This window comes from Cheilinus undulatus, linkage group 21 (genome assembly GCF_018320785.1).
Source record: "Cheilinus undulatus linkage group 21, ASM1832078v1, whole genome shotgun sequence".
NCBI classification, from domain to species: Eukaryota; Metazoa; Chordata; class Actinopteri; order Labriformes; family Labridae; genus Cheilinus; species Cheilinus undulatus.
Genome location: NC_054885.1, coordinates 28062146 through 28089868, shown reverse-complemented (window position 1 = coordinate 28089868; position 27723 = coordinate 28062146). Strand labels below are relative to the sequence as shown.

The 27723-nt window shown below is 39.2% G+C and overlaps 3 protein-coding genes across 7 annotated transcripts; 2 read left to right on the top strand and 1 right to left on the bottom strand.

Annotated features, from left to right (window-relative positions):
* The first annotated feature begins 1159 nt into the window (after positions 1-1159).
* hgs (hepatocyte growth factor-regulated tyrosine kinase substrate) lies at positions 1160-14743 on the top strand. 5 transcript variants are annotated; one of them, XM_041817108.1, is made up of 20 exons: positions 1160-1323; positions 3773-3857; positions 3994-4069; positions 4207-4299; positions 5337-5460; positions 5648-5700; positions 5840-5908; positions 6032-6156; positions 6823-6907; positions 8075-8173; positions 8261-8356; positions 8450-8488; positions 8591-8755; positions 9513-9723; positions 9822-9994; positions 10078-10218; positions 10425-10608; positions 10798-10934; positions 11030-11209; positions 13382-14743. In XM_041817108.1, exons 1-20 carry the CDS (start codon positions 1287-1289, stop codon positions 13478-13480), a joined length of 2271 nt encoding a protein of 756 aa, XP_041673042.1. In that variant the 5' UTR covers positions 1160-1286; the 3' UTR covers positions 13481-14743. The 5 variants fall into 5 exon arrangements, with proteins under 5 accessions (XP_041673042.1, XP_041673039.1, XP_041673040.1 ...); XM_041817105.1 differs by having other exon boundaries at positions 6796-6907; XM_041817106.1 differs by having other exon boundaries at positions 1161-1323; positions 5340-5460; positions 6796-6907; positions 9510-9723.
* A 252-nt stretch (positions 14744-14995) lies between these two features.
* zgc:103625 (methyltransferase-like 26 B) lies at positions 14996-16205 on the bottom strand. The gene is made up of 6 exons (XM_041816689.1): positions 16006-16205; positions 15641-15803; positions 15464-15523; positions 15311-15378; positions 15129-15207; positions 14996-15043 (listed from the first exon to the last, which is right to left on the bottom strand). The coding sequence occupies exons 1-6, from the start codon at positions 16203-16205 to the stop codon at positions 14996-14998; spliced, it is 618 nt and encodes a 205-aa protein (XP_041672623.1).
* An 822-nt stretch (positions 16206-17027) lies between these two features.
* Positions 17028-21670, top strand: mrpl12 (mitochondrial ribosomal protein L12). The gene is made up of 5 exons (XM_041777799.1): positions 17028-17219; positions 18899-19097; positions 19191-19259; positions 19378-19515; positions 21065-21670. Exons 1-5 carry the CDS (start codon positions 17161-17163, stop codon positions 21179-21181), a joined length of 582 nt encoding a protein of 193 aa, XP_041633733.1. The 5' UTR covers positions 17028-17160; the 3' UTR covers positions 21182-21670.
* The last annotated feature ends 6053 nt before the right edge of the window (positions 21671-27723 follow it).

Below are 27723 nucleotides of genomic sequence, written 5' to 3'. Positions count from 1 at the left end.
TAACCAGAGGTTGTGTTCAAGTAAAAGTACAGTTACTCTGGTTAAAACTTACTGAAGTGAAAATTGATCGAACAATTATGAAGTATTGCTGCACTTTTGATAACTCAACTAGTTCACACGACACATTATATTAAGTTTCTGAAACTATGTAAGATTGTTTGCTTATCTGTCTGCCCCTTTTGGGTTTTGTGAAGCACTTTGTAACTGTGTGTTTTAAAAAGTGTGGTATAAATAAAGTTATTATTATATTATTATTATATACCAAGTGAAAATATAAAGTTGAGCCAACATTTTCTAGGGGCTCAACTTCTCAACTTAAATAGTTGGTGCAACTACTTTAGGTGGGCTTAATGAAATATATACTTATATTAGAAACAATTTCTGACTACTCAACAGTAAGTTGGGCTCCTCAACTCAGAAAAAGCGAAACTTGTTACTTAACTATTTTACGTTGGGTGCTCGATCATTTTTAGTGATAAGTAAAATCAGTGACAAGGTTGGTCTCCTCTGGCAAGAACAAAGCAGTGAGTCTACCAAGAAATGCATACTGATGAAGAATATGTATTATGAGTCCTCTAGGCGCATCTTAAGGCACAGGCGGGAACTCAGAGTTGGTGGATAATTTGGTTGGTGAATTTATTTATTAATTTTTGAATTTCCTGTTTTTATGTGATACTATCTCGTAAAAACAGGAATTTATTTATTTTTGAATTTCCTGTTTTTAGGAGATAGTTATGTCGTAAAAACAGGAGGATTTTATTTTATTTTCAAGTGAATGCAATACGCCACCGTAGTTTTTTACACAGTAATTGAATTTTACTGTATTGATGCGGCACTACAAACAGTAACTATACGACAGGTAGATGGCATGAGGTCAGGAAAACCAATTATTTTCAAGACTGTTTAATTTGCCTTACATGCTAAAGCTAATGAGAGCTAATATGAGAATGTAGTGGCAAAAACTGAATGAAAGTTAGCTTTTCTGGTAAGGAAGGCATAGCTATTATTGATGTAAATGCATTACTTCCAACTATTTTGATATAAGAGCATTTGTCTTACTTACTGGCTTACTTTTGAGCTTGTATTTGAGTTTCTCAGACGCTAGAGGGACAAAAACCCCGTGTTGTTGTTGTTTCTACGGCGGAAGTGGGAAGTAGGAAGAGCCGTACAGCTGTGCTCCGTGGCTAGCATAGAGGCTAACAGGCTAACCGTAGCGGTGAAAATATCAAGACCCCGTTGACTAAAGAAGACTCCTCGACAGCTACTTTGACACCTTCCATCTAAAAATGGGGAAAGGAGGAGGCACATTTGAGAGGCTTCTGGGTAAGTCATCAACACATTCGTTAAGCCAATAGTTTATTTGTCAAATATGAGTCAAAGTGCGTTGTTTTCCAGCGTATTGTTTTGGCCGACGCTACCAGGGCTGTGGCTTTCAGGCCAGCTAGCTGTTTTTATGCTAACATGTTTGCTATTATTTGAGGCCTTGATGGGCATCATTAACTTCAGAAGGCAGTAAATGGCAAAGATAATATTGTTTGATACGTATTGTTGCTCTTAGCGTTATTCAAAAATACCTTATCTCGGTGCTAATCAGAAAAGCCGATCTTAGCTGCGTTTGGCTTCATAACAGCTTCATTAAAGATAATTTTTAAACACTAACCAATTATGCAAGCTAACAACTGTCACCGATTTCCCGATATTCAGCAAGGCCATGAATCTTAACCCAATATTATTATTGGACAATTACTTTTGTCTTTTATTGTTTAAGTTTTTTAGGGCAACAACAGGTTGATTAGCTAACTGGTTGGTAGATATAACGAGCTGGTCGCTGCTCTAGATAGCTGAACATCACATGTAAGAAAACACTTTGGCTTAATGACTTCCTGGATAAGAAATCATATTTGACCATTAGCCTAACTGGGTTATCATGGTGCTATCCTAGATTGGAAAACACCCATGTCATTGCGTGTCCTGTGGATTCATGAGTCATGCTGAAAGTGGTCTGTCGCCTCCAAAAGCAGCAGAATTTAAAAAGTTAAACCAAAAAGTTTTAGAGAAAATGAGCCTCACAAAGCGCCATTTAGGTTTCAGTCGATATCAGTGGCCTGTGTCATATATCAAAGAGCCTATCCGCCAAGACCTGTATACACAACTAGAATTTTTACTCCATGTTTGTTATGGGATCTTACCAGATATTGTTAAGGCAGTGGTTTCTGTGTGGTTCTGTTTTATGACACACAGAAATGTGAAAATATTAAAGTTTTAAATTTTTGGTTTATTTAAAAATATCTCGGAACAGATAATGTCAAAAGAATAAGTCCTATTATTGTTATTATTTTTATTATTATTGCTTGAATTTATCAAGTGCCTTAATATTTTTATCAAACAATTTCAAAGTATCAAGCAAACAAGATCTTTGGGTCTTCGGGGCCAGTTGGTAATTTGACAAAATAAAATGTCCCACATTTAAGATGAAATATGTAAAATGGACAATATTTTTTTGATGAGGGCTGTTAATATTGGTGATAAGTGCTGTATTTTTTTAATAATAGGCCACATCAGAGAGTACAGTCTAGATCAGTGTTTCTCAAACTTGTGACCCACTTTTACGAGGACAAGCTCTTCATGGTAGGGTCTTGTTTTGTGTTTTACTGTGGTGGAGAGGGTTTTATTGGACGAAGCACCCCATTTTGTTATCATGTTTACTGCAGACATAAATGTTGCATTAAATACCATAGCAACGAAACTCTGAAAACTCATTTTGCGGCCCCAAAAAATCTTTCACGACCCAACTTTGGGTCCTAACCAAGACTTTGGGAATGAGTGCTCTATACCTTCCATCTTTGTAAAATGTCTTGACACAGGGTGCAGATGGCCTGGTGGCTCGGTCGCGCCCCACATGCACGGGTGGCCAGTGGCTCCTTTCCTGCATGTCTCTCTCCTAGTCTCTAGTCCCCATTTCTGAATCTATCCACTGTCCTCCTCTCTAATTCAAGGCACAAAAAGTCCAAAAAATATACCTTTAAAAAAGTGTCTTGAGATAGCATTGGTTATGAATTTGTGCTACAAACAAAGACTGATAGATGATATTCACAAATAATACCTTTCTTTTGGATATTAGCACCAAATGGTTTAAAATTAAAGTACTGTGAACACTTAAATGACCTCACACAACTTGTTACTCTGTTATAAGGTAGCCTTTGTAACCAAAGAAAGCTGTAAGTCTCAGTGAATTAAAATGAATTCCTTGAATGATAACCTTCCTCATTACCAATATTTCACACTGCAGGGCAACAAATTTCACTTGCTATTTTAATGATTAAGCTAACACCATCAGATTCACAGTCCTATGAATGTATAACTACATAAATCAATTATTTAATTTATCAGTACTCAGTTATAAATAATCTAGATGTCTTTTCTGTAACAGGGAAATTCAATAGTGATTGATCACTACTAAAAGAATCCAAAAGGGATTGACAGCTCTCTATAAGTGTAAATAAAAAGACGCATATTACCCCATGGAACTGAGATTCATAACAGTAGTGTTTACTAACAGTCTGACCTGTTTTACCAAGCAAACTGTCAACTGAGTGTAGATATACAGTCATCAATATTCTCAAGCAAGTACATACACGTCTAGGTATGTAATGAAGCCAGTCTGAGGCCTGTGTTTTTTTTTTTGCTTAGTATCTAATACAGTAGAAGATACAGACAGTCTGTAAAACAACATACAGTTTGTTGACATGTTAACCATCTATTCTTATTGCAGATAAAGCCACCAGTCAGCTGCTCCTGGAGACGGACTGGGAATCCATTCTGCAGATCTGTGATCTCATTCGACAGGGAGACGCACAGTGAGTGACTCTGCCTTTTTCCTGTTACTCATCACATCCCTGCCTTGAAATACTTCATACAATCTAGTATTTTTCAACCAAAAAATTTAAATTGAATACATTACCTATGCAGAAACATTGTTCATTGTCATTGCAGGGCTAAATATGCCATTGGGGCCATTAAGAAGAAGCTTAATGACAAAAACCCACATGTGGCCCTTTATGCACTCGAGGTAAGACTTGAAAATGTTCTGCTGTCCTGCTTTTTTGGTTGTTTCCAGTTCAGTCCCAGTTTATCTATAAGCTGCAGGGGTGAAATATGTGCCGCAGTTTTTTTGCATAATGAAAATGAAGTGCCGCTATTCTTCAGGTGCTGGAGTCAGTGGTGAAGAACTGTGGCCAGACAGTCCACGATGAGGTGGCGAGTAAACAAACTATGGAGGAGCTAAAGGATTTACTCAAGGTGACCTTGCTGTTCATTTATTCAGCCTTGTTCTGCTCTCTGTATTCAATTTCTAATACTTTGTCTTGAGTCAGTCTCCACGTTTTCATATTTCAGATTGCAGTTTCTCTCAAAATCCTGTTATTCAGTCGTCAGAATACTTCTTCATGCTTTTTTTTTTTTACCTCAAAGTTGTGACGCTAAACCTTTAAATGGTAGATGATGCCTCTAACATGCTCTGCTCTAAATGCCGGTTCTTGAACTGTGGTTGAGCAATCTGCAGCCTCAGTAACACTTCGTAGAGCAGCTTTCTGACATAAAACAGTGAAGGAAAACATCTGTGAAACTGAAATCAAAAGAGAGAAAACAAAGGAGTGGAATAGTGGAGGGGGGCCAGGCATGAGACATTTGACTAACCTCTACGTTTTTTGGCTACAGAGTACATTTTAAAATACCTGTAGATATTTTAAGAAGCCAGTGTTTCATATTCAGATTAAAATTGTGTTTGGCTAGAGTCCAGAACCCAAAAGTGATCAATCTAAAGCTTAATTGCCCATTTTAGACAGAATAATGTTTGTCCCCTGCCTTTCTCTGTCAAAATAAGCATATGATTAAATGTAAATGTTGTAAACAGTTCTTTGACCATGTCCAGATAGACAGAATAATTGGTGAGGCTTTATATTTTGAAAACTGAACAGCTTATCACATTCCCACCGTCTCCCACTTCATGTAATGCCACTCGTTACTGCCAGGAAGCTGGCTGCATTACAACACCAGCCAACAACATTTGATTGGCTTTCTGCTGTATCATGTGACATGAGCAGCAGCGTTTAGCCCATGCTGGTTTCAACTTCCTGGTGATGTCATAGTCTTGTGACAGGGTTTTTTTTTCACAACACAAGGGACTTCCCACCTCCGTCTTGCTTTCAAACACACTGTTGCTCAGTAAAGCTCAATTGTACAATTTATGTGGCCACTGAAAAGTAGATTTTAATCATAGAAAGGCCTAAAGTGTAAATATTGTCATATTTAATTCTGTGGGACTCTATTATTTCCAGAAGCAGACAGAACCAAACGTCAGAAACAAGATTCTTTACCTGATCCAGGCGTGGGCTCACGCCTTCCGAAACGAACCCAAGTACAAGGTGGTCCAAGACACTTACCAGATCATGAAAGTTGAAGGTAAGTGGATAGGCTTGTGGAGCTGTATACAACTTTATTTTCTTCTTCTAGCATCTATTGAAGTAATAATAAGGGGCTCTAAAATATAAATATTTGGATAAATGTTACCCAGCCTAGTATAAACTGTAAAACAGATCTGCAGCATTTCTACAATTGTGTTTAATCGGTCTGATTTCTCTTCTCATAGGTCATGTGTTCCCTGAATTCAAGGAGAGTGATGCAATGTTTGCAGCTGAAAGAGTGAGTGATTTTGTTTTGTCACAGAGTATTAAGAGGTTTAGAAAGAGGGAAACTGTGGCTGAAAGTCCACTGTATGGCTTTGTAATTTTGCTGTATCACTATACCTGTAGTAATATGTGTATCTGTCTGCCCTGTTCAGGCTCCAGACTGGGTTGATGCTGAGGAGTGCCACCGGTGCAGAGTTCAGTTTGGGGTTATGACAAGAAAGGTAGGCCGGGCTTCCTTGAAACTAGGGCACTTGATGATTTTATGGTCTCCTCCATTCAGTCACAGTAGTATGTCTGCTTAGAGCGAGGAAGTTGACCTCAATTTGTTTTCTTTTCTTTTGCAGCACCATTGTCGAGCATGTGGGCAGATTTTCTGTGGAAAGTGCTCCTCTAAATACTCGACTATTCCCAAGTTTGGTATTGAGAAGGAAGTGCGTGTTTGTGAGCCGTGCTTTGAGCTACTTAACAAGTGAGTCTGCAAACTAAACTACCAGAATTAGTGTGAATTTCAGTCTGTGTGTTTGAAAAACTGAGGCAGTGGACAATGCTTTGACCTACTCCAGTATATACAGTTTGGCGCTGCTATTGCTAACATGTTTTAGATGGTCTATTTCAATTCAGTCATCCTCAGCTGCTACTTTGATTTTGGCAAAAATGCCTATGAAAAAGATGGCTTTAACTTTTGCTAACATCGGCATATCATGCTTCTAGCTTTACAGGTGAACATTTTATGCTCTTGTCATGTTTGCATCCCTGTTCGTCTGTTAGTTATCACAACTTGTGATAGTCTAGTAAATCATCTCAAGATTGAGTTAAAGACAGACCTCACCGTGAAAAGATAGGTGCTTTTTAAACGATCTTAACATATGTCCATTCTGAACAATGCTGCATAATTTGACATTTGCCCTTTAATCATTAAAAAATAAATAAAAAAAAGAACAAAGAATTTATGCAACTTCAAAGATCTTGCAGCATTTTCAGAGATTTGATTCTTCTGATGCTCTGTCTTGTATTGTTCTGTATGTGGAGAGATCTTGGTGTTCCAACCAGCATGCTCTCCTCTAATTTACAAGATTGTTTGTCCTCCCTGATCCCTTTTCCTCACCAGCCACCCCTCCCTCTCTCCTCCACTTAGGAAAGCTGAAGGAAAAGCCCCTGCTGCCGGACCCTCTGAGCTGCCTCCTGAGTACCTGACCAGCCCGCTGTCCCAGCAGTCACAGGTAACTGTTTAAGAAACTATAACTTGGAAAAAGTAAATGGCTGTGTGAAGGTTCAAACAGTGCCCAAAGACTCGAGAGAAGGGGAAAGGACTGGTGTTTTGCCTTTTAAACACTAACTGGGTGTACATGGGCACAAATAATCAGAATAAAAGCCTGACCATAATAAAAATGTATCATGTTAACATCGATCAATAACTGGAAGATTCTGATCCAGTTCCTCCCATTTGCAAAGAAATATCATTCTCCATGAGAAAGGTCATTCCAGTCAGTGTTCATAAACAAACTTGTTCCAACCATGTGATGCTGGCAGGGGTAAAACTATTCTTACTCCACATGTCTGCCTCTGCTTTCTGCTACATGCCTAAAAGTCCATCTACATACTTGCACTGTTCTCATGCTTATCACATGCAGGACATGTTTGTACTTTTTTATTTCATTTGAGAGAATGGCAGAAAGTGGATTGCTTCAGGGTTGCTTCAAGTGCATGATGTGGGTTCATTTAAAAGTAAAGAAGAAGAAAATATAGACATCCAGAGTCATAGACAGGAGAGAGGAGGAGCGAGGGGACAAGCAGAGAAGGTGTGTAGCAACAGCTGTGTTTGTTTACGACACAGATGGAGTTGGTGACTAGTGTGCTTAAAAAACTCAACTGAAAATAATAATGATGGAGAAATAAACCCACATCAGTTCCGGTTAAAATGGATTGCATTCTGGAGAAAAACTTTATTTCACATAACTCCATTTACATTAACTAGTACTAGACTTTTGTACTTTATTAATTTCTAAGTGTATTATTGGATGCAGCTTTTGTCCACTTCGTTGATAAACTGATACTGGTGATCAGTGTTTTTAAGTAAGGGCTGTATTTTTCATTGATTTTAATGGACAAAGACAGATTCTCCATCTGCTGTTCTGACCATTTAGATGGGTGTGCCTGTTGAAAAGCTTTTATTCTGATACAATGCTCAATGTTTGTTTACAGACTTCTTAATCACATCCCTAAACATTGAATTTTGAATCTCAAATCAGAAGGATTTTAATTGGGTTAAAGAAATAAGAAAGAAAGTTAAACATAGCTATTAATAGATTTTTAAATTTCTATGATCTTTGGTCCTTTTCTCTTCATTTCTGCTTTCTGATGTGACATTTGCTCCACTCTCCAATTAGATGCCCCCAAAGAGAGATGAGGCAGCGCTTCAGGAGGAGGAAGAGCTGCAGCTGGCCATTGCCCTTTCACAGAGTGAGGCTGAGGAGAAAGAGCGGATGGTATTTACACAGCCTGTATTTGAAATTATGCATTTCACGTCCCAATTAGAAAGAGATAATGATACATACCTGTATATATACTCACAGAGGCAGAAGAACTCTTATGCCATGTATCCCAAAACTGATCCCACCCCAGTGACTTCCTCAGCACCACCAGTCAGCACCCTTTATACTTCCCCTGTGGTAAGACTAGCTCTTACGTTGAAATGTCAGCTTCGATTACAGCACAAATAATCAAAAATATGTTTGACATCTTTAACTCTTTTCTCTTTCCAGAACTCTTCTGCTCCATCAGCTGAAGATGTAGACCCCGAGGTACATTTGATATCATTCTCTTCCTTAATTCTTGCATTAAGCTGAAATAAAGCAAATCCTATATGCTATTTTTACTGATATCTGTATGTCCCTAAATTCCAGCTGGCACGATACCTGAACAGAACATACTGGGAGAAGAAACAGGAAGAATCCCGCAAGAGTCCGACCCCCTCAGCTCCTGCCCCTGTGCCTCTGGCTGAGCCCCTTCCACCAATCAGCCAGCCTGTTGAGAGTCATGTCCCTGTCCAGCCAGTCAGCATAGTAGAGGTATGTTTAGAATTTCTACTGAGATCAGATGTTGGTGAAAACATTTTTATAACCCTTTTTCGTAAAAGTCAATGATTTGTATTATTCTCTTCAGGGGTCTCGTGCTTCTTAGAACACCCTCATTTAAACATCATTTAAAATACTTAGCAAAGCAGTTTAATGAGTTTCTCTCCTACACAAATCTTCTGTGGGCACAGCATATCGAGGAGGCCTTCAAGCGTAGCTGCTCCTAACTTTTCTTGTAAATGATTTGCTCGTCTTTAGGCATGTTTTTCTTTGGTGTTCAGCAATCATGGTTTTTGACTAAGTTATCAAAATAGGTCTCTGCCTCTTAAAGACAAGCAAACATGGGCATAAAACCCCCTATAAGGAACAGAATATTGTTTTTCTGTAGCTGGTCTGCAGTGTTTTTGTAACTGCAAAGTATCCTTAGCACATTTGCCTACTAAACTGCTATGACTGGTTAATGATATAGCCACAAAGACCTTGATGTGCATTAAAAAACCAATAAAATAGTCAGCTGAATGTGTAATGTGAGTGCAACAGCAGTCTACTTTGTGTTTGAATGCAACCCAAGGTCTTGACTGGACGACCATTGTTGTGGTCAAAGCTCGTATTGAATAGCCAAATTTCATCAGACTTAAGGAATCTGAATTAGGCTCACCCTTATTTATTTATTTTTTTATATCAAGGTGACAAAGTCAGACCTTAAATTACTTTCTGCACTTTGCCTCCTCTTGTTTCCCCCCTTCAGCAGCAGTACCAGAACGGGGAGTCCGAGGAGAATCATGAGCAGTTTCTGAAAGCTCTGCAGAATGCTGTCACTACCTTCCTGAACCGAATGAAGAGCAACCACATGCGTGGGCGCAGCATCACCAACGATAGTGCTGTTCTATCACTCTTCCAGTCCATTAACAATATGCATCCACAGCTGTTGGACATCCTCAACCAGTTAGATGAGAAGCGATGTGAGTGTTAACTTTCAATGAGTTTGTGCTTACTGGTGCATACCTGTTATCCAGAATATCCATTCTTCTAACTATCGCATCTTGTATGTTGATGGCAGTGTACTATGAGGGGCTGCAAGACAAGCTGGCTCAGGTTCGTGATGCACGGGCCGCTCTAAATGCCCTTCGGGACGAGCATAGAGAGAAACTGCGTCGTGCTGCAGAGGAAGCAGAGAGACAAAGGCAAATCCAGCTGGCACAGAAGCTGGAAATCATGAGGCAGAAGAAACAAGTAATATAAGAAGGCTTTTTACTTAAATGTAAATATTTGTAACCTATTTATTTACCATGCTTACAAGTCTCTTTGAACTACAGGAATACCTGGAGATGCAAAGACAGCTGGCAATCCAGCGCCTTCAGGAGCAGGAGAAGGAGAGGCAGATGCGACTTGAGCAGCAGAAGCACACAATCCAGATGAGAGCCCAAATGCCTGCTTTCTCCCTACCTTATGCTCAGGTACACACTTCATACTTCTGTGCCTACTTCCTGATGCATATCAGTCATGTCCAAAAGTGAGACCAAAGTAGAAAATATCTCTGGTCTCAACAGCAGTGCATCCACTTTGGCACTGTTTTATGCCAGTGGAAAAACGGAGTTTTATAGTCTTTGTTCAACTCCCTGATTTATTTGGGAATTTATGTTTGTTTGTGCTGTTCACACAGATGCAGTCTCTGCCCCCCAATGTGGCAGGAGGGGTGGTATACCAGCCTGGTGCTCCACCAAGCTACCCAGGCACCTTTAGTCCAGCTGGGTCTGTGGAGGGTTCACCTATGCACAACATTTATATGAACCAGCAAGGTCAGACTGCACCACCACAGTATCAGGCCATGCCTGGTGCTGCCACAGGTGAGGAGCTCAGTAAGAAGAATGATGAAGGTTGAAAATTTTTTTTAAATACATTTAAAGCCTTGAAGTAACAGATGTTATTGTGTTCAAAAAGTGTCTGTTTTTCAGTTGACCTAGAAATTCCTTACAGAGTGATGTATTTTTTCAAGTGTGCTTCTGTGTATAACTGAATGTCTTTCCTTCCTTCAGATCCCAATATGGTTAATGCATACATGTACCAGGCTGCAGGCACCAATGGGCAGCCTGCTCCTCCTCCTGGTCAGGCTCCACCCACTACCAGTCCACCTTACTCCAATTATCAGCCCACACCCACACAAGGCTACCAGGTCTGAGTAGCTTTCATTTTAATTTCATGACCAACTATCACAACAATTTCTCTGACAGATGTCAGTAAGCTTTCTGTGCCTCTTTCTTTTTACAGAACGTGGTCTCTCAGGCCCAGAGTATGCCCCCTATGACCCAGGCTCCCACTAACGGAATGGGCTACATGGGTTACCAGCCGTACAGTATGCAGAACATGATCTCAGCATTGCCTGGGCAGGATCCCAATATACCTCCCCAACAGCCGTACATGCCAGGCCAGCAGCCCGTGTACCAACAGGTCAGTCACTACAAAAACAAAACAATCCAATCCTGCATGCTGTGTGGACATTATTCGGTGTGATATTAATCTACAGTTATTGCAAATCTTTAATGATAATTGAAATTTAATGGTAATACTAACTGCTGAGGAATTTTGGCATGTTTATCATGAAAACCAGTGTCATCTGTAGCGGTGGAAAAGAAGAGGAGTAAGTAGGAGTCCAGTGGGTCCTCTGCAAGTTTCTGATCCTTAAAGATTCAGTGTCTTAAAGCATCCTCTTTCTAATATGCAAGAAGAAAAAAGCAATATCTCTCCTATGAAAAATACCCGGGGCCTGAGCAGGGACCCCATTAAAACTGTAAGATGTCTGTCAATAACAATGAGATATTTCACTAAAGGATGACCGTTTCCTTTGACAGGAAGTTTGTATAACATCTGATTTGCTTCAAATTGCATGATCAGAGTCTCTCCCTCTACAACAGGGGTCATCATCTACATGTGTGCAATGGCCAGCTTTTTTCTTGACGGACACTTCGGTAGCCAAACGATCAAATGAATGCTCTAATTAACTTATTTTATTGAAGTATTTGTATTTTCTTTCAAATGTTTGCAATTTTTTTCTTCTCACAGTGAGATTAGTCCCTACACAGTTACCAGCCACAAGGGATTGATTGTGGTATTTTAGCCGAATATTTCTGGGGCTGTTATGTTGTCCATCACTGGATTTGACACTATTATGCTGTAGAGATAAGTAAAAAATCCAAGCAGGAAAATTGCGCTCTCAAAATGCCCTAAGCCAAAAGTTGACAGAAAAAAGCACTTTTACCAAGAACAAACCGATAAATACATGTTTAACTTGAGTTATATTTGCAAGCAACAGCTGACAGGTGGATTTTTGTTAAATGGATGAAACAATGAAGTCATTCCTGAAGAAATAGTTTAAATTTTAATCGTTTATAGAGTTGTTTAATAGCTCTAGGGAGATTATTTAAGAACTCTACCCAAACAACCGTAAAATATTTTCCTCTGCACATTTTCTAAATTTTATAATATTCAGGCCTCCAGCTGATGAGCTCTGCTCTGTAGATTGACATGTTTTTATTTCAGTGCCACCCACTGAAAACAAAGCCTAGAACACCTTAAACATAACATGGCCTATCTTTAGTTTTACATGCTGCCCTGATCATTTATAAATACTAGAATGGCCGTCTGAGGCTTCAGACCCACACCTAAGCAGTGCCACCAAGGAACTCACGCTCCCATTAAATACTATGGTATTTAAAATTCGAAGTGCGAGAAAAACCAAACGGGTGCGTGGATCAGCACCAAAATCTAATCGATTCTTCCCTGTCATTATCCCAATATTTCCTGAAAGTTTGGTGAAGATCCGACTTTCTGTTCTCGAATTATCTTGTACACATACAAACAAACAAACAAACAAACAAAGATACGGAACCCTTTACATAACCCCCTGCCGATTTCATCAGCGTGGGTAATAATTAGCATTTTATCTGACTGCCACCTAATCCAAACAGCACTCCCTCACATACTATGTTCATTTTGTTCATTATATGACATTTGATGATGAAGTTGGGAAGATCTAAATGGTCTCTGCTGTACTTCAGCACACAACACAGCTTTTCAAAACCCTGTGGTTGCTACCCACCCCAACATGCAGAGGAGAGCCAAGGCCTTTTGTCACCAGTTGCGGCTTTATTTTGATGTGTTTAATGATCTATTAATTGAAAAAATGTTTTTTTAAGAATTCAAATTTCATTGATTTTCAAATTAAGTTTTGTGGCTTTCATTCATTTGCCTAACATCACATTCTCTGTTGTTCTATAATGTAGGATTAAAATGATAACAATCTGTGCCATTTTCTCAAAATTTACAAGGGAATTTGCATTAAAAAGTCATACTTGAATGTGTTTGAACCAATATAAGCAGTTATGATATAGACCAAAGCAGTGTCTTACACGTTCTCTACAGAAATATTCATTTAACACCACTCAGTTTGTTGTTAAAGACCCCCAAAAAACTCTTTCGTTCAAATTTTTCCAGCTTCATCTGTGAATTTCATCAAACAAAAATACTTTAAAACTGATTTCTGTTGGTTAGAATTTAGCACCCAGGCTATTTCAGTCCACATGAACATTCCTATTTAACTTTTAACATGATGTTTCCTACTAGATGGCTCCCCCTGGTGCTCCACAGCCACAGCAGCAACAGCAGCAGGCGCCTCAGGCTGTGCCTGGCAGTGCAGAAGCACAGCTCATCTCTTTCGACTGAGAGCCAACACGCTGTGGGGTCCAACACTACACCTTCTTTCCTCCTTTGGCCTTTCCCCTCACCCACTGGACTCTGAGGAATACCCTCTGAAAACACACACAAACACACACCTCCCACCTTCCACCTTACTGTGATGTTGTGGCAATGTAAATATTGTGATGATGTTGCAGAACTGTCTCTCTCCTTGCATCTGCCCTAGCTGAAGTATGTGAATGCAAGGGGACTAAACTGCAAGAGAGAGAGGGCACCAAAACCAAGACGACTCCTCCTTTTCCCTCTCCTCTTTCCAGCTGATATGTATGTAGTATTTCCTTAATAAATGAGTAACTGAAGATCAGAAATAGTCAGTGGTATTACATTTAAAAATAAATAAGAAAATATGATAATAATTGAGAAAAAATACAACACATAACCATCCTTGGTCTCATATTTTTCTAAAGCAGAACTTGCATGTTAAATTGTAATTATTTTCTGGAATTGACGTGGAGAGACATCTGTATGTGCTGTTTAAGTGGTTGAGATTGTGATGAAAGAGTGATGTCTAAGGGGAGAGAGAGAGAGCACTGTCAAAGGCCTGAAATAACAACCTTAAGTCACATCTTCAAACGGGTTCATAGCTTGCCATTCCAGTCGTAGTTTTTCGGTTCAAATCTCTTTTCGTGCACACAATGTCCATCTTTTCTTTTAAACTCCTTTGTTGTGCACTGCTCGACTTATCAAATGTCTTGGTGTAGATTCTTAAATGACAAAACAGTGCAGGGACTGTACATTGTGGAAGGAGTGTTAGAGAGTTAGCTTGACACTTGTTTTTTCCTCACTAAGTAGTTACATAGTTAAATCTTTGCAGGTACACACTTGTGACCATGAATACCAGTACATACTAAAGCAGTCATACAGTTCTTAAAGCAATCAAGTTAGCAATCATAATGGCATCTCAAGACTGAAAGAATCATAGAATGATAACATATTAATAACTCCAAATGGTCTCCAGGCGCTCCATCCCATGTGCATTTGGTTGTAACTGTCATAGATGAGAATATCTACGTAATATAAATAAAGATGGGCAAGCGTTTTTTTAAGTGTACTTTAGGAAGTTTTGGGGCTTGCAGACTGAACATGACATGCAGCATGTGTCACAGCCATTCAGTGATTTCTGTAACCCTTCATTTTCCATCTGTGAACTTCTTAATTTCATCATACTGATCTGTCTGACTTAAAAGTAATTTTGAAATTATATTTAATAAATATCTTGTTCTTATTGTCCACTTGGTTCATCTTGTGTTTTCTTATAACAAAGACGATTAAAAGAAAAATGTGCTGTTTGAATATTTTTTTATTCATATAGGCCCTTAATGTAGTTTTCATGCATGCTTTTACAGTAGTTTTTTTCTGATCCCATGAGTTTAGAGGCCAAAACATGACATTGAAACATCATAAAGAACATTCATTAATATATGGCTGTAGATTGTGCATAAATACTTAACATCAATGTCTTCTTTATGCTGTTTGGCTTCTTCAGAGTTTTCTAAATACAAGGCATTTGGAGTAATCCTCCATCTCAACCTGTGAAAGAACAGTCCATGTATAAATGCTCTGTTGTGGCACAGAAACAGATGAGATGTGTAGCAGCACTGCTGTAGTGACTCACCATTCTCTCCATACGCATCCCATTTCCGTAGGCCAGTTGTCTCAGAACATCGATATCTGGGAGACCCCAGTCTGGATTCCTACATAAAACATGTTTTCTATTTATTTCTACTTCTGACAAGGGAGTTTCACCAGAAACGTGTCACATTTATATTTTTCTTCTAAGGATAAAAATAAACTCACATTTTTCGAAGCTCTTCATCCAGCTGTTCGTTACAACTTGGTGTGATTGTGCCATTAATAGCATATGCCTGAAACATGTCAAAGAGAAGACAAAGTCTGTTTTTATGGTAAGTTTTTTTTTTCCGCAAAATAAACATAACTGTTGGTACTTACCCCATATGTTAACAAAAGACCGTTCTGCCTCAGGATCTGACCTGCTCCACTAAAAACTCCCTAGGAGAGTAATGTTTAAAGATACATGAGACAAGTTGGTGCTATGACTTGATTTGGAAATTTGAACAGCACTGTCATTTTAGTTTCAAGACTTGTTTCTTCCATAAGTAGGCCAACCTGTGCTGTTTTGAAGGAGCTGTACTGCAGTAAGTTTATGGCAATAATAACATCACAGGAGTTGCGAGGAAGGCCTGCCCATTTCTCCCAAGGTTCACTTGCATCTAGGTGGACAGGTTGCAGCACAGTCTTTGCATGGGTTGCAGCAATGTATGCCTTAATACTGTATGAAAGAATTCAATTCATTAATTTAACTTTTTTAATCTGTCACTTCTGTCAATACAAACTGATAAATGTACAGAGTTGCGAATGACTCTAAATGTCAGTCTTTTTACTCTGTGACTACTGTTCAACCAGTAATTTGGATCATTAATGCATTGTTGTGACTGAGGCATTAGATTAACGTTTAAAAGCCTTTCTCTTACCTCTCCCTGGACTCTTCTTTGATGTCTGATGGCTGCCAGGTAACAAAAGGCATCTTTTGGGCAAAGCGAATGACATGCTGGCCTGTTCCAGAGCCCAGCTCTAGGGCAAACAGCTGCCTGTGGGACTGGTCCTCCAGCACGTCTTCAAGCATTGAACACAGAATCTTGCAGTTCTTCTCTGCCTGAGGAGACAGCAGCATGATCTGACAGAAAACAAGCAGAATGACATGTCTTAATATGTTGTTAAGCAGACCCCCAGATCACTAAGAGGATCCCCCCATCTTACCTCACTTGTGTTAACCAGGACTAGAGGGAAAATGTCATTTTTGTGGTGGATGGAAGTGTTGGGTGACAGCAGCAGCAGATGGGTGCAGAGATTACTTGGCTAAGAGGATTCTGTCTGTGCTCCTCCCCAGTGCTCAGGTCTGGTAAAGTTCAAGCACATGAACACTCAAGTTTAGCAATAAATAACAAATCAAACAGTACAATTTTGACTATTATATATTACTTAATTTATTCATCAACCAATAAAAATGGTATTAATTTCTGGAATTTCTGGAAAAGATTCATGAAACAAAAGTGTTAAACTTATCCAGAGACTTGCACAACTGAACCACAAGAAAAAAAAAGAACTCGAGAACATTAAATTATAAATCTGTAAATCAACTAACAGTGAGTGATTGTTGACAAAACATTTGATTGTCATATATATATATAGTGCTTATAATTTACCTGAGTGAATTTAGTTCAGAATGAGTGAATGATGCCCTTTTGTGGTAACAGCAAAGAACTGCAAATAAACGATTCTTTCAAATGTGGCAAATGCTATCGACATTGATGTGCTTTGTATTTCTTGTAAAAGAGCAATGAAAACCTTGAATTAACTTAGCTATAAATAAAAAAAATGAACAAATGATGTTTTTTATGCAGCCGACCCCTCTGAACTTAGAACTAGTGGTCGTGCCTTTTGCGTCCATACTCTTGTCCCAAACGGGCTACCATAGGTTTACTAACAGTTCACGCAATGCCTTGTGGGTAGGTCAGAAGCCGAGAGGACGCCATGTGCTTTTGAGGCAGAGATACTGGAAGGGGACCTGGCTGTCACAAACTAGGACAGTTTTTAGAGGGACACCGGGATAAACGACTCCGTTTAGCATGTACTGCACCAGTCACTGCCTCCGGACCGCACTGCGGGCTGCAGCGACCACTCACCGGTACGTAAGTGAGCTCGAGCGGGCTGCAGACAGTCACGTAACACCGGGGTAGAGCTAACTTAACGGTGCAGTATACATTTGACTGTCTGCTTCTTCAAGGACAGTTAGACAACTTTTAATTTTAGAGCACGCCGTTGTTTCTGTAGTCTGTGTCAATGCTGGAGGTTTATTTCTCCAGTAAGAGCTTCCGGGTATATCCGTATTTGAATTAACTCTGCTAACATTAGCTAGCTCGGTTACTTAAGCCAGTACTATCCCAATCTTTACTGGCTCTGCTTAAATGCTGTTAACCTATGATATCTGTTACAGTGATAGTCAGACGGTTTATTCTTGTTTGAAGCTCAGTTTGGGCTTATATCCAAATGTAGGAATTGTTTCCCTTTTCCTCTGGTGCAGCTATGTTTATGTCAGCCAAGGTCACACCGGTGTAACTGAAACATTGTTTTTTTTTAGCTCAAATATCCAGAAGCTACATTCTTTTACTTGCACAAAACCTGTTTTACTTTACTTTAAAGTGAGGGTACTTCCATGAATTAATAATTTGAGGCAAAAGACGACCTGTCTACTAACCGAGCCTCCTAGAACTTACAGTACAAAAGGCATTTATAAGTGATGCATGTGCAGCAGTTATCTTCAGGTGGGCTGCGAGAGGCCTTTCACCTCATTAAAAAAAAAAACACTCGAATATACTTTTGAAAATTAAAGTCAAGTTTTAAATTATCATAACATACAGGATAAGATGTTAAATTAAATAACAAAACACAGCCAGAATGTTTAATTTCTTTTGTATGATGTACAATATGGGTGTCATGGTTTAACTGGTGTTGAGTTAACTGGTGACGCTTCATTAAACACTCTACTATGCTGCAATAATCTTAGTCTGAAAGCATAAATTGAGTCTCAGTATGCACTCTAAACGACTGATATTGGAAAAGAAAAAATAGGTGACTCTACAGATGCCTGTTTAAACAAAATGCTGGTGGCTCATTAACTGCACTTAATGACACTTGTGGCATTAATGTTAAAAACTCTTAAAATTCTCTGTTTATGGAAAAAAATTAAAAAGGTTTATACTTTCAGTCTCATGTTATGGTTGATTGAATGATTTGGTGGTCCCAATCAGATTTTCACGTCTCAAATTGGGCCACAATGCACTGAAGTTTAGGAAAAGCTGGTCTAGTGTAGGGGTAACCTTTGCCCTCTTAGATTCAGGAGACATAACTAAAGATTTCTAGGCAGGAAATCAAATTAAAAACGCATTCTTTGTTTTCTTCTGCAGACCTGCCATTGAATTGTGTATTTTGAGGATTTCACCTCACATGGATTTCCTAGAAAGTTTGCTGACTGTCCACTAATGCAAGTTTAAGCACATGTAGTTATACTTGATGAAAGATGAAGTTGCACTCAAATTAATAATAAATGGTTAAACTTGTCCTTTTATGTATTGCTGGAGAAAACTCACCCAGACTTTTCTTGTGATAAAACTTATGTGAGGCAGTGGCTGAACATCTTGCACTCTGTCCAATGCACCAAGTGGTACCTGTAAACCTGAAGTAAATTATAGTCATTAAGATGCTGCAGAGGGTAATCTGATGCCAGCTGTAAACTTCAAATCTGAATCCCTTTATATCTGACTAGACTCAGCCATTGATTCAGGTGTTTGTTTGTTTTTTTGCCAGGCAACATCTCCAGCAGCAGGTACCAATCCTGTGTGCTCTCAGACACCTGAGGACCAGTCCAGCCTCTCACTCAGACACCATCGCCACCCCTCCACTAGATGGAGCACCCAAACAGTATTCTCCTAAAATCCAACAGCTTGTTAATGACATAGCCAGCCTTACCTTGTTAGAGGTATCGGACCTCAATGAGCTCCTGAAGGTTTGTAGCAGACTCCATAAATGCTCAATCGGAACCGAAGTGTGCTTCAGATAGATATTGATGTGAGTGGTCTGCCCGTTTTGTTTCATACAGAAAACTCTGAACATTCAGGATGTTGGAATGATGCCAATGGGGACAGCAGCTGCACCTGTAGCAACACAGGTAACTTGTTTACATTTAAGTGCAGAGTTTAAAGTAGTCCTTCTTTAACTCAGGGTCCATATACCTTAAACGGCCTGCTATTTCATCATCTGATCTCATTTTCTCTGTGTGAAATTAGGCTGCAGAGGAGGAGGAGGCACCAGCCAAGAAAGAGCAGACTCACTTTACAGTGAAATTGACGGAAATGAAGGCAGCTGAAAAAGTTAAACTCATAAAAGAAGTGAAGAACTGCATTCAAGGCTTAAATCTGGTTCAGGTAGGTTTCATCACTACCAGACAAACATGAATGTAATCTCAAACTATACGTTTTTGTATCTGCTGTTTGCATTTAAAGCCTGAAAGGGATGTACAGCTTTTATGGTTGGGCTTGTTAGTATGTTGACAGGGACATGATTTTATTCTGTTACTATTGATTGTGGATTTGAAGCTAAACTATGAAGATGTGACTGGAGTGTTAAGTTTCAGGTTTAATTTAAGGGTATTAAAAAACATGGCTTCAACCATATAGGAATTACAGCTATTTTATCTGAAGTACCTCTATCATCAGGAGCTCAAAAGTATTTGGGCAACTAAATAAACAATTTCATGGCCAGGTGTGGTCTGATAAGTCACTTTAGGACAGATAAAGCAGATAAAAGCTCTGGAGATAATATCAAGCATTGAATTGGCTTTTGGTAGTTGTTTAACTGGAGCTTTAAATATCGGTGAAGGAGGTCATAATTAAGCAAAATAAACATAGATACGCTGCTGAACTTCTAGGGTGGAACTTTACAGTGCAGATTGATAATGACTCAAAACAAACTGTAAAAGCAACCTAAGATTTTTTGATGGCAAAGAAATTGAATATTCTTCAATGACCAAGTCAATCACCTGATCTCAAGCCAATAGAGTACACTTATCAGTTATAAAGGATGAAAGTGAAAGCAAAGATGACACACAGACTAGCAGCAACTGAAGGCAGCTGAAGTAGAGGCCTGTCAAATCATCTCCAGGGACGAAATGGAGAATTTGGTGACGTCTGTGGGATCAAGGCTAAAGAGAGTCATTGACTGGAAAGGATTTTTTATCCAAATATAAAAACTTAGGTTATATTTTTAATTGCAGTTTGTCCTAAAACATTATAGCTCATGATCATGAAGATATTCTGAATAAAATAGTTCAGATAATATGTTAAATCACAGCAATCCTCTCACAGTCTAAGGAGTTAAAAGCATGTTTGTCAATGTTTTCCTTAAAGATCTGTTTTTCTAGGTCAAGGTTCTTTTAAAAAATCTAATGAAACTGATTAGTGTCCCAAGTTTACCTGTTTGGATCATCTAAATTTAATCAAAACAAAATATTATAAACAATTAAGTAATCATGAGAAATTCTCATACCAAAATGTAAATTTAAATGTAATCAGCCTTCGTGAAAATGAGGATTTTCTGCTTTTTCATCATTGATAGAAGAGTGTTCGCATTTTTTAATTCTTAGTTGAATAAAAAGCCACTAACAGAGCAACTTCACTACATCTATGAAATAATCAACAGAATAACAATTCCATAAAATATGGTTTTAGTTTAGACTCAAACCTTAATATGTTATTTCTGTGGGGTTTTTTTTGTGAAGATACAAACTAAAATCTTTTTATTTTGTTAGTGCTGCTAAGTGCGGTTTCTTGGAAGTTTTGGGCTGTTTTGTTATCAGAAGAACTGACGTATTGTATTTGGTGATTTGTTAATAATTTTAACTTGTGTCTGATTAATTTCTGTCACCATCCTGCTTCACTTAATTATGATTTTTTTTTTCTGTCCTTTATAAACCAGGCTAAGAAGTTAGTGGAGTCTCTTCCCCAGGAAATCCGAGCCAATGTGTCCAAAGAAGAGGCAGAGAAACTAAAAGCCGCTCTGGAGGCAGCAGGAGGCACTGTGGTGTTGGAGTAGATCTGTGTTCACGGGTTCTCCACCCTTTTTCTGCTCCTGCACTTCATTCTCCATTCTATTACTACTTTTTTTTTTTTACTTGGCAAAGAAGAGGATCCTGGGAAACAAAGAAATGCCTTCTGACATCCATACTGTCTTATAACAGTGTCAGGTGGGGCGGCACAACTCTGACTGAACTTTACAGGCTCATAGCCTGCACAACAATGGCCGCCCTGGTGTTTGCTTGCCTGTTTTTCAGCTCATGTTTCTGTCTGATACTAGTGTAGCAGAGAAGCTACAGAAACTCTGGCCTGGGTGCCAAGAACGTCAGTTGGTCAATCTGTGTGTGAGTGTATGTTAAAGTTTGACAGAATGAAAGATTTTGCTGCAGGGACATGGGAACTGTTCCCTGTTAAAGAACACCAGATACTGTAGTCCAGGGAATGGCAGGGTTGAGTCCTCATACTGCTATAGACTTGTTAATAATGTGATTAAAGATGACACATGACATTGCCCTTCTCTTATGTGTTCTTGTGATGATTATGATGAATAGAAAAAAAAAAGCTCTTCAAGGACTGATGTGTGGAAATAAACACATGCAGCAATAAATCTAAATCTGTCACACAGCTGTTAAAGGGAGAGGTGGACTTATCCATTTTTTACTTCAGCTCACCACTAGAGGTCATAATAGCTCTGGTTATCACCCAAGACAGTAAGAGTGGTTGTGAGAGCTGTATTTTTCCCCATCAGCCTATAAATTTTCTGTAATTATGTTTATGGTAGCCAAAGGAAGACAGAGTTTTAAATCTTAAAACTCCTGCTCTTCCTCTTAGGACATCAGTAAAATTGCCAAAACAATCAGTTAAGAAGATACAAGTTAAAAGTTATTAAAATAAGATAAAGTCAGACACCCCCCAAATTAATAAGTTAAAACAAGTTAAAACTTAAACCCAGAAATAAATCAATAGAACGAGGTGAAGCAAGACCAGAAAGTGTGTTATAAGTTATCTTGTGACAGGAAAGAGCACACAGAGTCACAGTAATCTAGTCTGGAGGAAATAAGGCATTTATTACTGGGTCAAGGTGATTTCTGGGAAGCATGTGACTGATTTTGGAGAGTTGCCTGAGCTGAAAAAATGCAACTGCACTACTGATTGACATGTTTATCCTGACTGAGACTGTAATAGAAATAATCACTCAGATGTTGAAAATGTTCAACCATAGAGAACCTAGGTACTGAGGTAAACACACAGGACAAAAATGTTGGTACCCTTCCATTAAAGAAAGAAAAACCAACAATGGTCACTGAAATAACTTGAAAATGAAAAAAATACTGAAAATTAACTAATGAAAATCAGAAATTGCTTTTGAATCGTGGTTCAACAGAATCCTTTAAAAATGAACCTGGCTGGGACAAAATGATGACACCATTAGAAAAGATGTAAAATAATGTGACCATATAGACATGTTAAACTGAGGTGCGTCCTGTAATTATCATCACAGGTGTCTTCAAACATGTAATCAGTCAGTCTGCCTATTTAAAGGGTGTAAAGTAGTCAATGTGCTGTTTGGTATTATGGTGTGCACCACACTGAACATGGACCACAGAAAGCTAAGGAGAGAGTTGTTCAGGAGATTAGGAAGAAAATTATAGACAAGCATGTTACATGTAAAAGCTAGAAGACCATATCCAAGCAGCTTGCTGTTCCTGAGACTTCATTTGCACATATATTTCAAAAGTTTAAGGTCCATGGGACTGTATCCAACCTCCCTGGATGTGGTGGCAAGAGGAAAATTGATGATAAATTGAAGAGACAGAAGAAATAAAGGGTAACCAAAGAGCCCAGAACAACTTCCAAAGAAATTCAAGGAAAACTCCACTGTTGATAGCAAACCATAAAAAAGCCAGACTGGAATTTGACATATTGACAACAATGAAGCGTTCAAATAAAAGAACACTGTACCTACCAGGGTGTCTTGAATCTGTGCAGGGTACAATGAAATCTCAAGACTATCAAGGCATTCTGGAGTGAAATGTGCTGCCCCATGTCAGAGGGCTTGTCTCAGTCGCAGGTCATGGGTCCTCCAACAGGCTAATGATCCAAAACACAAAGGAATGGCTAAGAACACAACTCTGGACTACTCTGAGGTGACCTTCTATGAGCCCTGATCTCAATGCTATTGAACATCTGTGGAAGAAGCTGAAACATGCAGCCTGGAGCAGGCCCCCTTCAAACCTGAGACTGTTGGAGCTGTTTGCTCACGAGGAGTGGGCCAAAATACCTGTGGACAGGTGCAGAAGTCTCACTGAGATTTTACAGAAATCACTTGATTTCAGTGATTGCCTCAAAAGGTTGAGCGACAAAATATCAGGTAGCATCTTTTTTGTCCAGGCTAGTTTCATTAGTTTGTTTTTTAAAATGATTCTGTTGAACCTCAATTCAAAAGCAATGTCTGATTTTCACAAGTTGATTTTCAGTAAATTTTTATTTATTATAACTGTTGTCAGTTTCAAGTTATTTGAGTGACTATCGTGGGTTTTTCTTTAACAGAAGGGTATGCACAGTTTTGTCCATGTGTGTATGGGCATTTGCAGAGTCTGGACCTATAAATAAACAAATAAACGGTTAAATAAATAATGATAACCTCTGTCTTGTTAATGTTTAGCTGTAAAACACTGAGGGCCATCTAGTTTTTGTGATGTGTGATAGAGTTTAGGAGTGAAGGAGTGTGGTCTGGGTCATCATGGCCTAAAGAGAGATAAAGCAGGTGTCATCAGCATATAAGGAAAATTTCTGTGTCTGCGATTACATGTCTAAAGGGCAGCATATAAAGTGAAAACAGAAGTTGTCCCAGAATTGACCCTTGAGATACCCTACATGATAAATTAAGACTGGAAGACCTGCAATTGAGAAGGTTTGACTGAAGGAATAACCACTAGAGGGAGTCTGGGACCCAGAGATCTGGGTGAAGCCACGTGAAAAGGTTTAAGCAAATAAAAGACTTCATTAAGTCAAACAGTCCCTAAAAGTTCTGACAGTATCCAGAACCCTGAAACTGAAGCAGCTTAATAGAATTAAACAATTGTTCGTTTTAACATTTACAGCTGTGCTCTAACCACTGTGAAAGGTCAAAATGTCTTATCAAAGGTTTATTATGTAATAAACTTAGCAAAAAAAGCAGAAATATATTAGGGAGGAGAAAGAACAGAGACGGATGAAGATGAAGTGGGGGAGGAAGCGTACCACTTATCTGACTACAAATCTTCACAAAGAGTAAATGTAGCATTAAAACCTTGTCACACAATCTTCCCCTCGACAGGGAAACTCAGTGGAATCCACTGGTGAGAGGCTCAGAAAATCCTCCTGAAGTGAAATGTATTGAAAAAGATACCCTGCTGTGTTAGTGATGATGGTTTCAGTCTGACTTGTAGTGTTCAGACAGTGACTGGTGTCACTGCTGGAAGCCTGGCACTTGTAATCAAATCCAATCATACATTTTACTTGGATAAAAATAACTGACAGGTCAAACTGAAAGTAAAACTAGACTGAATCAGTGCATAAATGTAGAGAATTATTCACGAAGGGCAGAGAGAGAAAACTGAAAATGTAGAATTTACATCTTCAGATTTTTCTGGTGTAAAAACAGAACTAAGGAAATGAAAATGAAAAATACTAACTGTTTAATTAAATTAAAACAGTCTCCAAACTGTTTTGTCTTCCTGTGATGCAGGGCAGACATTTGATTTAGAACCCCTACTGTGTTATCATCCACAAATCACTGTCTTGTCACTCTTTCTTTTTTTTTTCACCTTCAGGATGTTCTGAGGGTTGATTCCTCTCCATTTTGGTGCATTTATCCACAAGCTTGTGCATGTGATGCAGCACAAAGACAGTGAAGTCTGATTTATACCTCTGTTTCGTAGCATTTACTGAAGGTTTTTGAAGCACTTTATGAGGAATTGCCCCCAAAAATTTAAACACTCGTCATAACTACGCAGATCACAGTCCCTGCAATTGGTTCGCTGGGTAGCATCAGGCCACCAGACACATCAACACTCATGTTAGCAGATGACGGCGTAAGGCGCAACAGTGTCAGCAGAGATTCAGTGCAAGTTTAGACCGAGAGTGCTGTCAGATGGAACCCCACTTTAGATGCTTCTCTAGCTCTGCACACTACTGCTGCATTTAAAAGTTTGCTGGCCTTCATGGGGCCCCAAAATCTGTCACGTCAGATTGATCATTTCACATATCCATGGCACCACTTTATACCCCACACAAAGTATTTGGGAAGGGCAAAACATTAGGTACAGGGAGAGTGATGGGACAGATGTTCTCAGTCATATTCCTTACAGGTCAGGCTTTTAATTAAGGCTGTCAGAATTTACATAACTACATGTTTTATTTTGATGATCAAAAGTATCGAAACGTTAAAAAAAATTTAAACTGTCTGAATTGCACATTTACACAGTTTTCATGTTTTGCTACAGAATCTTTACCAAAGTATTTGTACAATTTAATCCAAAAAGATCTGATCACTGAAAACAATTATTATCACCAACGTTCAATGTCTGAAACTTGTATTTTCGCTGCTACGTTAGAAAATAAGGTGTCAACAATGTCAGATGTAAAATTAGTATTGTATTTAATATTAAACTCGGCTAAACTGGACAAAAGTATCTGGGCAACTACCAATTAGACTAACAAGGGCTGTAATGATATTGTGTTTTGCAGCTATAAGCCTTCACTCTTCTTGGAAGGCTTTCCACTAGATTTTGGAGTGTTTCTGTTGATATTTGTGACCATTCATTCTGTAGAGCATTTATGAGGTCAGGCACTGATTTTGGATGAGAAGGCCTAGCTCACATTCTCCATTCCATTTCATCCTAAAGGTGCTCTATGGGGTTAAAGTAAGGGTACTGTGCCGGCCAGTCAAGTCCTTCCACACTGGACTCATTAAACTATGACTTTATAGTGCTTGCTTTGTCACCAGGGCGCATGTTGGAACAGACAAGGGCCTTCTCCAAAGTGTTGCCAGAAAGTTGGAATCATAGCATTATCCAAAATGTCTTGGTATGCTGAAGCATGAAGATCAGCCTTCACTGGAGATAAAGGGCCTAGTCCAAACCCTGAAGAACAGCCCCATACCATTATCCCTCCTCCACCAAACTTCACAGTTGGTACAATGCAGTCAGGCAGGTAACGCTCCCCTGGCATCTGCCAAATCCAGACTGGCCCATGTGACTACCACACAGAGAAGCAGGATTCGTCCACATAACAGGTTTCAGGTGTCAGTGAGCTTTACACCACTCCATCTGACACTTGGCATTTGACTTGGTGATGAGAGGCTTGCATGCCGCTCAGCCATGGAAACCCATTCATGAAGCTCCCGCAGCAAAGTTTTTATACTTACATTAATGCCAGTGAAAGTTCAGAACTCATCAGCTATGGTACCGGCAGAACGTTGCTGATTTTAACGCACCATGCGCCCTAACACTTGGAACCCCTCTCTGTGATTTTTTGTGATCTTTTGCTTTGAGGCTGAGTTGCTGTTGTTCCTAAATGCTTCCACTTTCTAATAATAAGACTTACAGTTGATTGTGGAATATCCAGCAGGGATGGAATTTCACAAACTGTCTTTCTCACAAATGTTTGCAAATGGAGACTGCATGGCTAGGGGCTTGATTTTTACACGTGGGAATCAAGTTTAAGACACTTTTGACTTAAAGAGAAACAATTTCTGAAAAAAGAAAACCAAAATGTTAGACCAGTAAGGCTCCCATCCTCCACTGAGGCCCTGGGTAATCAGTCCCACTTTTCCCCCCACTAGTACACCCATGGCAGTGTGTTCTTCCTCTCCCATCTTGGCTCTGCTCTGACTTGGTGTGGGTGTCCGGTTACTGTTTCCATCGCCCGTCAATACCCCCCCCCCACACACACACTTTAAACTCCCTCTGAGTCAGCACACACAGAGCAGTGTGGGGGTTCCCATTCATGCTGCTGCTGCCCTGCTCATTAAAAACCATGTCATGCTTCAGAACCAAAAAGAAAACTTGGTTTTAAACTTAGAGAAAACTTTAAGATGACAAAACAATAGTTGAATGTTCTTCAGAGTGAAGACATGCAGCATGATTCTGACTTTCTGACCCTTTGCATACATGGGAAGGCAGTGTCTATTCTTGACAAATATTTGTTTGAACTGCATGACTCTGACCAATGCAGGTGGAATCCGTGGATGCATACAGCATTCACAAAACTACAGCAGCAGTCAAGCTGTCTTACTATTTTTATATTGGTCACGTACGCTTCTTCTCTCAAACCAGCTGCACCCCTGTTCTTGGCACAGAAAGATGGAGTTAGTATGAGGACTCTGCACCTACTTCAGCCACATCTTAATCCAAATTATCCAGCTCTACATTAGGATTTACAGAAAGGCCTATAGCACTTTGTTGCTTTTTGTTGTGTTTAATATGAATGGAGTCAAACCATGGGCAGCAGTGTACAGGGAGAAGGATGAAGACAGCGCAAAGTTGCTCCAGACACCTCTAAGAAGTCGAAACCTTG